At 40.1% G+C, this 13,777-nt stretch overlaps 1 protein-coding gene across 2 annotated transcripts in view; it reads right to left on the reverse strand.

Annotated features, from left to right (window-relative positions):
* The window catches only part of STYX (serine/threonine/tyrosine interacting protein), a 39,501-nt gene extending 25,771 nt beyond the window's left edge, over nucleotides 1-13,730 (reverse strand). For both annotated transcript variants that reach the window (XM_044917866.1, XM_021701346.2), the window contains exons 1-2: nucleotides 13,349-13,730; nucleotides 18-50 (exon numbers count right to left, since the gene is read on the reverse strand). In XM_044917866.1, coding sequence (XP_044773801.1) covers nucleotides 18-50; nucleotides 13,349-13,405 — 90 coding nt within the window. In that variant the 5' untranslated portion in view covers nucleotides 13,406-13,730. The remainder of the gene's footprint in view (nucleotides 1-17; nucleotides 51-13,348) is intronic.
* Nucleotides 13,731-13,777: the final 47 nt, after the last annotated feature.

Below are 13,777 nucleotides of genomic sequence, written 5' to 3' on the forward strand. Positions count from 1 at the left end.
CAAAAAGGTTATCTTACCTGCATCTCTCGTCTCATAGGGTATGTCCATTCCTTAAGGATGGAAAGAAAACACAAGAATAAAAGTAAATGACATATAAAAAATGTTACCCAATTAAAAGTTAAAGATGTGACATAAAAGTGTATGGATTTTTTAAAAAATACATTGTACTTTAAGAATATTCTATAGATTGAACTGGCTTCGCAAACACCTGAAAAATTTAAGTGACAAGAAACAATGATTAAAGAGCATCTGGGTGGCTTAGTCAGTTAAGTGTCTGCCTTCGGCTCAGGTTATTATCTCAGGGTCCTGAGATCAAGCCCTACATTGGGCTCCCCACTTAGTGGGGAGTCTGCTTCTCCTGTTCCCTCAGCCTGTCTCCCCCGGCTTGTGTACTCTCTCTCTGAAATAAATAAATAAAATCTTAAAAAAAAAAAAAAGAAAAGAAACAGTGATTAAGGTATTCCTTAGGTAATTGCGCTTCCAAAATTACGATTATGTTACTTCATACAGTGGATGGAATAGTTCATTAATTAAAAGAACAGATATTCCAGAAATTTCTCCCCAAAACTGATCCTCCAAATCAGAAATGTCAAATAGCCTTTTTGTGATTCATGTCAACTCTAACCAACTGGCAGCAGATAGCTAAAACACTGTGTGAGGAAAGACTTAAGTACTGTGATCAATGAGCAGTATACATAACGGATGAAAGAATGTTAGGTGATAGGTATTTGCCATCCCTGACCTAAACCTCCAAATGCTTATCAGCCTTTTTCATATCTTACTTGGGCTTGAGATTCTTTTAGTTTGATTCCCTTTAAAGATACAGTTCATGAAAGTATAGAGTTCATTCTGTCTTTGGAATGCAGACCAAAATAAACTGGAAAATAATGCAAAATGCCAATGGCAAAAGACAGAAAACATTTTAAAAGCTGGGCAAAGGGGCACCTGGGTGGCACAATCGGTTAAGTGCCTGACTCTTGGTTTCAGCTCACATGATCTCATGGTCGAGAGATCAGCCCCAGCGCCTCTGCACTCAGCAGGAATCTGCTTGAGATTTTCTCTCCCTCTCCCTCTGCTCCTCCCTCTTGTGTGTGCGCACATGCTCTCTCTCACTCTCTCTCTCTAAAATAAATAAATGTTTAAAAAAAAAAAAAAGTTGGGAGAAGAGGAGCACCTTGGGGGCTCAGTCGGTTGAGCACCTGACTCTTGATTTCAGCTCAGGTCATGGCCTCAGGGTCCTGGGATCAAGCCCTGCACTGGGCTCCTTGAGAGGCAGAGAGTCTGCTGGAGATTCTCCCCCTCTCTCTTTGCCCCTCCCTCCCCAAAATAAATAAATTAATCTTCTTAAAAAAATAAAGAAAAATTGGGAAAAGAAAAAAGCAGTTACAGTGAATTGATATGAAGAATCAAAGTACAGATAGTCCTCATTTGTAAATGGACTGTATTCCAAAAGTTTCTAACTTGGTTGCTTAAAACTCAGAATTATAAACAGAAATAAGGTTTCTAAAGTGAAAGCTGGAAGAGCTTTTTAAAAAAATCCTTTATTTTCAGGTGAAAGGAATTAAGGGGTACAAACTTCCAGTTTGGGAATATAGCCAATAATTTGGAATAACTTTGTATGGTGACAGAAGTTAACTACACTTATTGTGAGCATTGGGCAGTGTACAGAACTGTCCAATCACTATGTAATATACCTGAAACTAATATAACATTATACGTCAATACCCTACAACCCAGCAATTACACTACTATGTATTTTTTTTTAAGATTTTATTTATTTATTTGACAGAGAGATAGAGCACAAGTAGGCAGAGCAGCAGGCAGAGGGAGAAGCAGACTCCCCGCCAAGTGGGGAGCCCAACGTGGGGCTCCATCCCAGGACCCCGGGATCATGACCTGAGCTGAAGGCAGATGCTTAACTGACTGAGCCACCCAGATGCCCCAACACTACTATGTATTTATCCAAAGGATACAAAAACAGAGATTCGAAGGTGCACATGCACCCCAATGTTTATAGTGGAAATGCCCACAATAGCCAAAATATGAAAAGAGCCCAGATGTCCATGGACAGATGAACGGATAAAGTGGTATGTATACACAATGGAGTATTACTCAGCCATCAAAAAGAATGAAATCTTGCTATTTGCAATGATGTGGATGGAACTAGAAAGCATTCTGCTAAGCAAAATAACTCAGAGAAAGACAACTACCAAATGATTTCACTCATATGTGGAACTTAAGAAACAAAACAGATGAACACAGGGGAAGGGAAGGAAAAATAAAATAAGATAAAAACAGAGAGGGAGGCAAACCATAAGAGACTCTTAACTACAGGGAACAAACTGAGGGTTGCTGGGTGGGGGAATGGGGTAATTGGGTGATGGGCATTAAGGAGAGCACTTGATGTAATGTGCACTGGGTGTTATATGCAACTGATGAATCAACTAAATTCTACCCCTGAAATTAGTAACACACTGTATGTTAACTAAATTGAATTTATTTTTTTAACCCAAAAATGTTATTTTAAATACTCTGTGATTGAAATAATTTGCAGAAAATATGTGCCTTGTTAAGCCAATATCCAGTGAATGCTGCATGCAGACAATTTCTACAACCATATATAGTGACATGCTTAGAAGTACATTTGTGGGGGCACCTGGGTGGCTCAGTTGGTTAAGTGCCTGCCTTTAGCTCAGGTCATGATCCCACTGTCCCAGGATCAAGGCCCATGTGGGGCTCCCTTCTCAACGGGGAGTCTGCTTCTCCCTCCCCCTCCTCGTGTGCACTCGTGCTCTCACTCACTCTCTCCCTCTCAAATAAAATAAAATAAAATAAAATAAAGTACATTTGCTATTTGTTCCAATCTAAACAATTTAAATTAAAAAAATTAACAAACAAACAAACAAGGGGTGCCTGGGTGGCTCAGTCAGTTAAGTGTCATACTCTTGGTTTGGCTCAGGTCATGATCTCAGGGTCATATGATCAAGCCCCGTATCAGGCTCTGCGCTCAGTGGAGATTGCCTCTCTCCCTCCCTCAGCCCCTTCCACCTATCCAAAAAATCAAACAAACAAACCCTTTTTCATTTTAAAATAATTTTAGGGTTACAGGAAAGTTAAAAATAGTGCAAGGAATTCCCTTTACCCTTCACCTAGATTTTCCAAGTCAGAAAAGTATTTTTAACACATAAGGTAGAAATGTTATACATCTGTAACAGAAATCTTAGCTAGGATGCAATGGAGAATTACTCCTATCAGAGAGCTTCAAGCTATCAGCAGAAGGGAGGAGGGGCAAGGGGGGAAAGCAGGAAAGAATGTGTCTGTTTCGCAGAACAAGAAGCTATGGCTAGGTGTGCCATCAGATACCCTCTTCTGTGAACCAGTTTGAGCCAGTTTGGAGCTGAGGACCTGCACAGAAGCCCCGAGTTGCCCTAAAGTTACCTCTAGCTCATTATAATATAAAGATCTCCTCCCAAGGGCGAGATTTTCCAACCATTTTTTTTGAACATACAATGTATGCACTAGCATGTTGACATACTAAGCATGAGCAGTTGAAACCAAATACCTAGGTAACAAAATGTGTAAGTTCCTTAATGTATCAAGCTCCCTGGCCCTGTTCCCTAGCACACAGAATAAAAGTTTCATGCATGAACCCCAAGAGGAGACAGTACTTTGAGAGCCATTTCCCTGTCTCCTTGTGACAAGTAATAAAAACTCTTTGCTTTCTTTTTTCTTCTCCTTTTTTTTTTTTTTAAGAGAGAGAGCAGAGGGAGAAGGAGAGAGAAAAACTCTCAAGCAGGCTCCACAACCCTGAGATCATAATCTAAGCCGAAATCAAGAGTCAGACACTTAACTGACTGTGCTGCCCAGGTGCCCCAAAATCTTTGCTTCCAATACTTCCTTGGGTTGTGTTCAATCTAATGCACCTCTTGAATTTGGCTACAGAAAAGACAGAATGGTACTCCTGCAATACAGTCAGCAATTTTTCTTTTTTAATAAAGAAACAAAGTATTTTTTTGTCTTTAATGTTGAAAATGGATCTTGGCAATGTGATATTAGTAGGCTATAAACCCTAAGAAGCCATATCCAGAGAGGATCTGCTGATCTTTCATAGCCTTGTATTTGTTCTTTTAAAATGGGGGTATAAAAGAACACACAATGAAGTGTTAAAATGCCCAAATCTGAATGTAGAGCTCAATGAACTTTCACAGGCAATACATCCATGTATCACCACCCAGATGAAGATTTTCATCATCCTAGAAAGTTTCCTCCTCTTCTCAGTCAATATCCTCTCTTCAGAGGTGACTATTGACTTCTATCACTATAAATTAGTTTTGCCTGTTCTTGAACTTAATATAAATGGAATCACAACAGTACCATTTTATGCCTGGCTTCTTTCACTCAACCTAATGTCTGTGAGATTCACCCATGTTGTTGCATGGCTGGCTCAGCTGGAAGAGCATGTGACTCTTAATCTTGGGGTTGTGAGTTGATACTCCACACTGGGTGTAGAGATTACTTAAAAAAATAAAATCTTAAAAAAAGAAAGTGGGGGGTATGGGGTAGCAGGGTGATGGACACTGGGGAGGGTGTGTGTTATAATGAGCACTAGGTATTATATAAGACTGATGAATCACAGACCTGTACCCCTGAAATAAATAATACATTATATGTTGTTTTTTTTTAATTTATTTGAGACAGAGAGAGAGAGTGCACAAGTGGGGAGGAGGGTCAGAGAGGGAGAAGCAGACTCTGCTGAGCAGGGAGCCTGATGTGGGGCTTGATCCCAGGACCCTGAGATCACGACCTGAGCTGAAGGCAAGCCACCCAGGCGCCCCTATAAAACATTATATGTTAATTTTTAAAAAAAGCAATGGAATTAATAAGTCACAGAGTAGGCCTATATTTGGCTTTATTAGAAACTGCCAAAAGTTTTCCAAAACGAACTTACACTTCTACCAGCAATGTATGGGAGTTCTAGCTGTTCCACATCCTCACCATGGCCTTATTTAAAATGATACTGTACATGTGAGACGTAAGACAAAGCGTAGGACCTGATCAAAGAGGGAAGGCAGATCGATACCAAAAAGCTGAGATCCCAAAAGGCAACACTCAGTGAATGATAAACTGGGGAGATTGGGGAGGGAGGGAGAACTCACCTCAACCCCATAGAAATGAGTACTCTTGCCTTTCTTAGCTTTAGGTCTGAGTAGAATGTGGTGGTAGTGGTGGGATGGGGTCTTCCTAACCACAATCTGGCCTTCGCTCATGTCTGGCATTAAAATTCAATTATTTTTGGGCGCCTGGGTGGCTCAGTTGGTTAAGCGACTGCCTTCACCTCAGGTCATGATCCTGGAGTCCCGTGATCAAGTCCCGCATCGGGCTCCCTGCTCAGCGGGGGGTCTGCTTCTCCCTCTGACCCTCCCCCCTCTCATGTGCTCTCTCTCTCTCTCATTCTCTCTCTCAAATAAATAAATAAAATCTTTAAAAAAAATAAAAATAAAAAATAAAATAAAATTCAATTATTTTTGTGAGGCCAAGTGAAAATTCAGTGTCAAGTGGTCCTGGGTAGATAGTGTCCATTGGTTCTTGGGAAAAGCAAATGCATTTTCTCTCTGGAGAAGCATACCCTAAACCTAGATCAGAAATAATTCACAGAGATAAGTTTCAATGAGCTCACAATTTAAAAAAAAAAAAGAGGAGGAAACGAACCACCATAAAAAACAGATACAACTAAATCACATTCACAAAGCCTGCAGATATTAGGACAATGGAAAAATACAATACATTTAGAGCATCAAAAGTATGAGAGCATCAAAAGTATGACCAAGGATTAAGAAATTTATTAAGAGAACCAAAAGGAATATGTAGAAATGAAAAAAAATACAAATGAAATTAAAAAATCAGTGGATAGGCTAAATAGAAGAAAGGATGGAGTTAAAGAGAGAATTTGTGAACTGGAAAATAGAACTGAAGAAATGACCTAAATTCAGAGTTTGGAAAATATGATCAGTTAATAGACATATAAGATAGAATTTAAAAGTTTAACATCCATAAAATCTAAGTTCCAGAAGAAGGATAGAGAAAATAAAGGAGAGATAATATTACATAAGATGTTACTGAAAATTTTCCAAAACTGGTTAAAGACACCACACCTCAGAAATAAGCAACCCACTAAATCCCAAGCAAGATTAAGGGGAAAGAAATGCACAGTAAATAGCAGTATACCAAACACGAAGAGGAGAATTTCTTTTTCCAGACTAAAAGCAAACAGAGGAATGGAAAAGAGTCCAAAAGACGTTCACATATGCAGCCAATTAACTTCCTGAAAGACAAGAAGGCAATTCAATGGAGGAAAAAAAAAAACGTCCTTCAACAACTGGTACCGGAACAATTAGATAAATGTCTAGAAAATAAAATGAATTCTGATCCTGACCTCTCACCCCGCCCTGCCCCTGCCGGCAAACCCTCCCCACACACAAACATCTTGCCTGTCTTCACTGTTGCATCTATTTCCAACACTTGATGACAGTGCCTGGCACATAATAGGCACTCAATACATACTTGAATATATGGGGAAAAAAGTGTGTATGTATAAACACAAGTGCAAAAAATGACAAAACTTCTAGAAGAAAACATAGAATATCTTTACAACCCTGGAAAAAGCAAAGATCTTTAAAAGGGCACAAAAGGTTTTTTTTTAATTTTTTAAAAAAAATTCATTTAAGGAGAGCCTGGGTGGTTTACTTTGCCTTTAGCTCAGGTCATGATCCCCTGGGATGGAGCCCTGCATCAGCCTCCCTGCTCAGCAGGGAGCCTGGGCAGGGAGCCTGCTTCTCCCTCCCCCTTCTTGTGCTCTCACTCTCTCCCTTTCTCTCTCTTTCTCCCTCTCAAATAAATAAAATCTTTAAAAAGAAAATAAAAATTTATTTAAGGGGGAGAGAGAGAGAGCATGCAAGCACATGAGCAGAGGGAAAGGGAGAGGGAGGGGAAGAGAGAAGCCCCAAGCAGACTTCCTGCTGAGCAAGGAACTCCACGCAGGGCTCCATCTCAGGATCCTGAGATCATGACAATTATCATACAAAGAAATAGTACTCAGCAATAAAAAAGAATCTACTACTACTCATAAGCATAACATAGGTGAATTTCACAGATATTATGTTTAATGAAAAAAGCCATAAACGGATGCCTGGGTGGCTCAGTCATGATGTTAAACATCTGACTCTTGGTTTCACGGGTTGTGGTCTCACGGGTGGTGAGATCCAGTCCTGCGTTGAGCTCCACACTCAGCTGGGCTCCACACTCAGCGGGGAGTCTGCTTGCAGATTCCCTCCCTCTGCCCCTCCCCCAAGCACACTCAAATAAATCTTTTTACAAAGTCATAAACAAAAGAGTCCCTTTTACATGATTCCATTTATATGAAGTTCAAGAACAGATAAAACTAAACTGTGGTTAGAGAAATCGTAATATTCATTGCCTATTTGGAGCCTGCTTAATATTGTCCCTCTTTCTCTGCACCTCCCCAAAAGAAAAGGTACTGTTTTCTCTTACATTTCTACTTTAGGCACAAAGAGCCTAAGTAACTTAACTTTGAAGTCTAAGCAGTTGACTTCAGAAACATTGGCACTATACAGCCTCTCAATGTAAGAAGGAACTATATGGCAGACATAGTTGTATTTAAACAAATACTGACTGCATAAAATGATGGTGATTAACCTATAGGGATTCACAGAAATAAAGCATATAATTTCCAAGCCAGTAGAGGGGGAAATGTAATCTATCTGTACAAAATGAACGTGCGTTTAATTTACCAATATATTATAAACTTTTTATATTAAAAATTTTTTAAAGAACTTAAGCCAAAGACTGTCATTTTCATCATGGTACCCCTAACATCGAGCATAGTGCCTGCCACAAAATAAGCACATGATAGATGTACATTATGGAGATATATGGTGCTAGATCTTTTTTTCCCTTTTTTTTTTTTTTAAAGAGTCTTGATTAGTCTAATAGCTTTATCTTCCTGAAGAAACTTATCAGAGTTGTGAGAAAGAAGAAAAGCGATTAAAGAAATGTGTACTTTTGAGTTTAACTAAAATAAAATTTCTAAACTGTGCATGAAAAAAGAAAAACAGAAGGATGTATATAGTAAAATGGTATACATATATTCCAGGGAATATCTGGCACCATATATGCTAGAAGGCACTGAAAGGCACAGGATAAATGTGCTTCCTCTGGAATATCAATTTTACCAAAAGATTTTTTTTTTTTTTTTGGAGAAAAAGTGTTTTCACTGGCTGGCCACTGATTTTTATTTTTATTTATTTTAAAACAAACGTGACCATATGGGATAGAATGTAAAACTTACTTGAAGTTTTAAGTGAAATAAGAGGTTTCAAAGAAATTTTGAGCTTCTGAAAGATTGTATACAGTAGAATGTGTATGCTGTATTTATATAAGGAAGATATTATAGGAGTAAAAAGCAAGTTGTATTGCAGGAGAGAATGAAAAATTATTCCTATTCACTGCACAAAAAAGCAGCCTACTTTGTTGAGTGTCAGACTTGCTGTAATAGGCGTGGATCCTTTGCAATCTAAAAGGCTTTCTCTCACAGAAGATTCCTAGTGCTAGAATTAGATTTTGATCTCAAGCTTCCACCCTCTTTGTTTACCTAGCCCTGATACCTACCCTACAAAACAAATCTTAATCCTGTCCTGCCTATCACTTCTGCTAATGTTTTTAGCATACTAGATCAAGATTTAAGTCATTCATGCTCACGGTCTTGCTCTACCAGATGGCCATCTGTCTGAACATGTCTCTAACAACCAAATCTTGCCTGTATCACACTCAATCTTAATCTCAGCCTGCCCACAAGGCTGCTAAAATCCATCACTTTAGGGATGGTAGTGGTAATGGGGCAGATTCCCAATGATCTACTGTGAATTACTACTGTACTTAATTAGTAGAATCAGTTTCCCAAACTTAGATGATTAGCCAAGCAGTCCAACTGTATTTTTCAAAACAAAGCAAGCCAGCTAAACCAAAATACCCCTCATTGTAAAACACTACGCTTATTCTTTTTTTTTTTTTCAAGATTTTATTTATTTGACAGAGACACAGTGAGAGAGGGAACACAAGCAGGGGGAATGGGAAAGGGAGAAGCAGGCTTCCCACTGAGCAGGGAGCCCGATGCGGGCCGATCCCAGGGTCCTGGGATCGAGTCCCACATAGGGCTCCTTGCTTGGCGGGGAGCCTGCTTCTCCCTCTCCCTCTGCCTGCCTCTCTGCCTACTTGTGCTATCTCTCTGTCAAATAAATAAATAAAATCTTAAAATAAAATAAAATAAAAACTTAATTCTTATTTTCAGATGGATCAGGCTGGATGAAACATAACCTTTAGGAATACCAAAATAGATTATGAATTTTAGTTGATGGGAGGAGCAGTTCAGAGAAAAAATTAATCATCAGAATACTATACTAGAGCTGGGACATTTCACAAAACAGAAAAATTAGTACTAGAGCTTCTCTTCTCTAAAAAAAACAGCCCTCTTCATAATAAGCCCTTTCCTTTAATTCTCATCCCTATTTCAAGTTTTGCTTCAACCAAAGGACAAAGGAGTTTTTCACTCTAAAAACAAGAGACAGAAGGGCATTCAAGTAAGATCCTTTTAAGTCAGTTACTCATAAACCTGGCTGCAGCTAGAATTATCTGACTCCATCTCAGACCAGTTAAATCAGAATAGGTGATGGTAGGGTCCAGAAATGGTTATTTTTTAAAAAGCCCCCTGGGTGATTCTACTCTACAGTCAGGTTTAAAAAAAGCACCATTCTAAATTTAAAGGATCCTCAATCAGAACTATTAAGCAATTCCTATTTTTTATTCTGTACTATGGGAAACAAAGGAGAAAGAAAAATAGAGTAACATTTAAGTTGCCAAACTGCAACTGAAATAAATTATATTACACTTTCTATCTGAAAACATTAATTTCTGAATTATAAAATCAACAGCCCTAACTATGCAACTAATTTATTTAAAAGTTGACAGTGTAAGCTGCTCTTTTCTTCACATCTAAAGAGAAACTACTATAATCCTGTCACAAGACTCTACTACCAAAACCAATCAAGATTCTTTCATTAATTCAACAAACATTTGTTAAACTTATGGTATATACCAGACAGTGTGTTAAGTGCAAGAAAGGGTGGGGAATAAGACAGGAACATACTGGTGAATAAACTCCCTTATGAAAATTTCAGTCTATCATGGAAAATAGACATTGACCCAAACTACCAGTATGGTATCTTTTACAAGGTAGGGATAAAAGTACCAAGTGCTACAGAGACTTATAAACCTGGAGGATTAAACTACTCTGGGGCAGGGGGTGAGAGGGTGGGAGAGGGGAGCAGGAGGAGTTGGCAAAATCAGGGAACACTTTTCTCAAGAAATGATACCTAGAGTGAGATCTAACTTACCAAGAGCAAATAGTTAATTGGGTGAAGGCAAGGGTAGTGCTGGCAGTCACAGAGAGGAAAATGGCAAACGCAAAAGTCCTGGTTGGGGGTGGGAGGGTGGAAGGAACCAAAGCATTCCAGGAACCGAGAGAAGATGAACATGGCTAGGGCAGAGAAGGGAGCAAGGGGAAGAGTAGCTCATAATGAGGTTAGAAAGGCAGGCAGATGGCAGATCACACACAACCTTGCAGACGTTAAGGGTTTGAACTTCATCCTTAAATCAATGGGAAATCACAGCAAAGTTTTAAACAAAGGAGTGACAATCTTTTTGCAAACCAATCTGAACAGTTAAATTTTTGCTAGGACTGTCCTAAAAGAATGCCCCGACTAGTATTTCAAGAAATGTGGAAGTAATATTCTTATAGAGGTGACAGGATCATCAAGCTGTCAAAGATTGATCACATCAATCATTAAGAGCATGCATTAAAATTTCCCTACTTGAATTCCATTTTTACAAAAACAAGATTTGGATTGTAATTTAGGTTTCCATGAAATGCTTCCTAGATGGAAGAACACTTTATTGGCTGGTCACCGTAACTGTGTAAGACCATTTGACCATTAAATCTCATGGGATATTAGAAAATTAACATTCTGGGGCGCCTGGGTGGCTCAGTTGGTTGGGTGACTGCCTTCGGCTCAGGTCATGATCCTGGAGTCCCAGGATCGAGTCCCACGTTGGGCTCCCTGCTCAGCGGGGAGTCTGCTTCTCCCTCTGACCCTCCCCACTCTCATGCTCTATCTCATTCTCTCTCAAATAAATAAATAAAATCTTAAAAAAAAAAAAAGAAAATTAACATTCTGTTTTATTAGTTTATCGTGAGTAACTATATGCCCTATTTAATGGTTATTTATAGTTTTGTCTGCCCAGAAAGCAACCCCCATCTTCTGCGGAAATGCTCCTATGGTTTTGGTAGGAGGGCTACCAATGATGAACTTCACTCCCGTGGCCACAGAAGTGAGTCTGGGCTCCTCATTGTATTCGCCCCTTTCTGGCTATAGGGACTGATCCAAAGGATGGCACATGAGCTAGGTTAAGCCAATCCTGTGAAGCTTAGAGAGATACTACTCCTCAGTGTGTAAGCTCTGTAAGGGTGTGACCTTGAAGGAACTGACAGTCAAACTCCTTATCTGTGGAGAAGCCAGAGTACAAGCAGAAACCCTGAGAGAAAGTAGAGGCAGAGGCAGTTCTGATGCATTATAATACGGTCTAGTCAAGTCCCTGAGACCAGCTGCACCCCTACCTTTCTGGATTTACTTCTTTTGTTTAAGCTAGTCTGAGTTGGTTTTTGTCACTTGCAACCAAAAAGAAAACAAACATCCAATGCTATGAAAAAAGGAATGAACTGGCTTTCAGTAAATAGTATTTGCATCATTATCTACTAGGATTTAAGCATTACTTCTGTCCTTGCAGAGGAAAGCTATATTCCCAGTTAAGATTTTATAATTTTTACAGGAATAAGACACATACATAATAAAAGATCAAATGCAAGTCTGTAAACATTTTAAACTAGAATTTTTAAGATCAGAGAAGGGAAGAATTGAGATACATTAAAAACAATGTTTTAGGAATCAAGAGACCAAGGTCCTCAACTGTGTCTTACACTACTGTTACCTTGGCATATCACTTATTCTTAGTAAGCTACAATTTCTTCACCTGAAAAGAGAGAATGCTCTACACTATGTCTTAATGTTGCTTCCAGACTGAAATCACTGGATCGTTTTAAGGAAAAAAGCATATTCCTCATTCACATTATTCCATATTAAACAAAAAAGTGTAAATTTATTTTTTTAAATAACCTAAATTCAACTTTTTTCCCTATTTAACAGCCTACTCTTAAAATATGAAATTCTGAAAGACTACTACCACAAAGGATCCCTCCAAATAAAAAATGAGAACCCCAAAAAATATTCAAAAGAATATTTGGTATAAACTGAATGGTTTCTTAAAAATACAGCCTTATTTTCCAATTATTTTTAAGGTATTTAGAACTAGAAATTTTAATCTTTCTTGATCCTACTAGAGCATAACCGAGTATCCTGGTCTTTTTTTTTTTTTCTCCTGAGTATCCTTGTCTTGTTACTAATTTAGTCTTCAGAAAATTCTAATTTAGTAGAGTGTAACACCATTTTATTTTAAACTAGCAATAGATGGGGGAAAAAAACTCAATACAAACTTTAGGCAAAGAAGAAGTAAGGTGGAGTACAAAGAATCCCGATTTAGAAATCAGGAGAACAGGTTATAAAGAATTTCATTCTCAGTATCAACTCCCCTCCAAAGGGCAAGTTTTTAGATTTAAATGTGCTAGCTTTGTGACATTTTATTCTGCGGGCCAAGGCTTTGCCTCAAAAAAACAAAAACAAAACAACTACTTTGGAAAACTTTTTGAAGGTGCACTTCGAAAGTTCAGGCCCCAGATCTATTTCACATGTGGGGCCATGTGTCCCACAAGCGAATCGATGACACCAAAAATATACCTCAAATGGAGATTTAAAACATTACCCTCGTACTGCCTTGTCAATAAAATGGGGAACCTTACTCAAAGTAAGTCCTAGACACCGAGCCTGGGGGAGAAACGGCTGCTTTTGCCCTTCCCATTTAATTAAGTCGACCAGACCCGGCAGCCCCTCCGCAGGGTCTCAGGAGGGGAAAAGGTACTCAGTGAGTGAGGGTCAAAGCACACCGCCCCAGAGCGGGACGCTCCTCCCCGAGGTCCCAGGACGGTCTCAGGAGACAACAGGGCTCCGGTGGAGCTGGAGACTTCGACGGTTGGGGCCTGGGGTCGCCCCGCGGCCGAGGAGCCACACGGGGAGGCCTGTGCGTGGCAGTCGCCGGACAGACTCACCTCGGCGTCGTCTTTGCACTGCGGGAGCGAGGGGAACTCCAGCTTCACGTCCTCCATGGTCCCGGCCCCGGGGCTTGTGGGTGGGGTGGGAGTGGGAGTTACCCCGCCCGCCCGACCCTCGGGCTGCCACTGGCAGAGAAAGGAAGGAGGGCGGGTGGACCGGAGGACTGACGGGCGGGCAGCGGGCTTACAACTAAAACACGCAGACTAAAGGGTCCCAGCGATTCCGGCGGCGACGGCGGCGACAGCGGGGAAGAGGAGGGTTGGGCGGCTCATACCCTGCCGCCATGCTGCTACCGTCTCCCTCCCCCTGAGTCTCCGCGCCCCTCAGGCCGCACAGGCTCGGGCACAAGCAAAAGCCCTACAACCGTCTCCCCTCCTTCCCCCGCCCTCCCCGCACTGCCCCAGCCAATCCCAGCCCACGCTTGC

Source organism: Neomonachus schauinslandi, chromosome 9 (assembly GCF_002201575.2).
Source record: "Neomonachus schauinslandi chromosome 9, ASM220157v2, whole genome shotgun sequence".
NCBI classification, from domain to species: domain Eukaryota; kingdom Metazoa; phylum Chordata; class Mammalia; order Carnivora; family Phocidae; genus Neomonachus; species Neomonachus schauinslandi.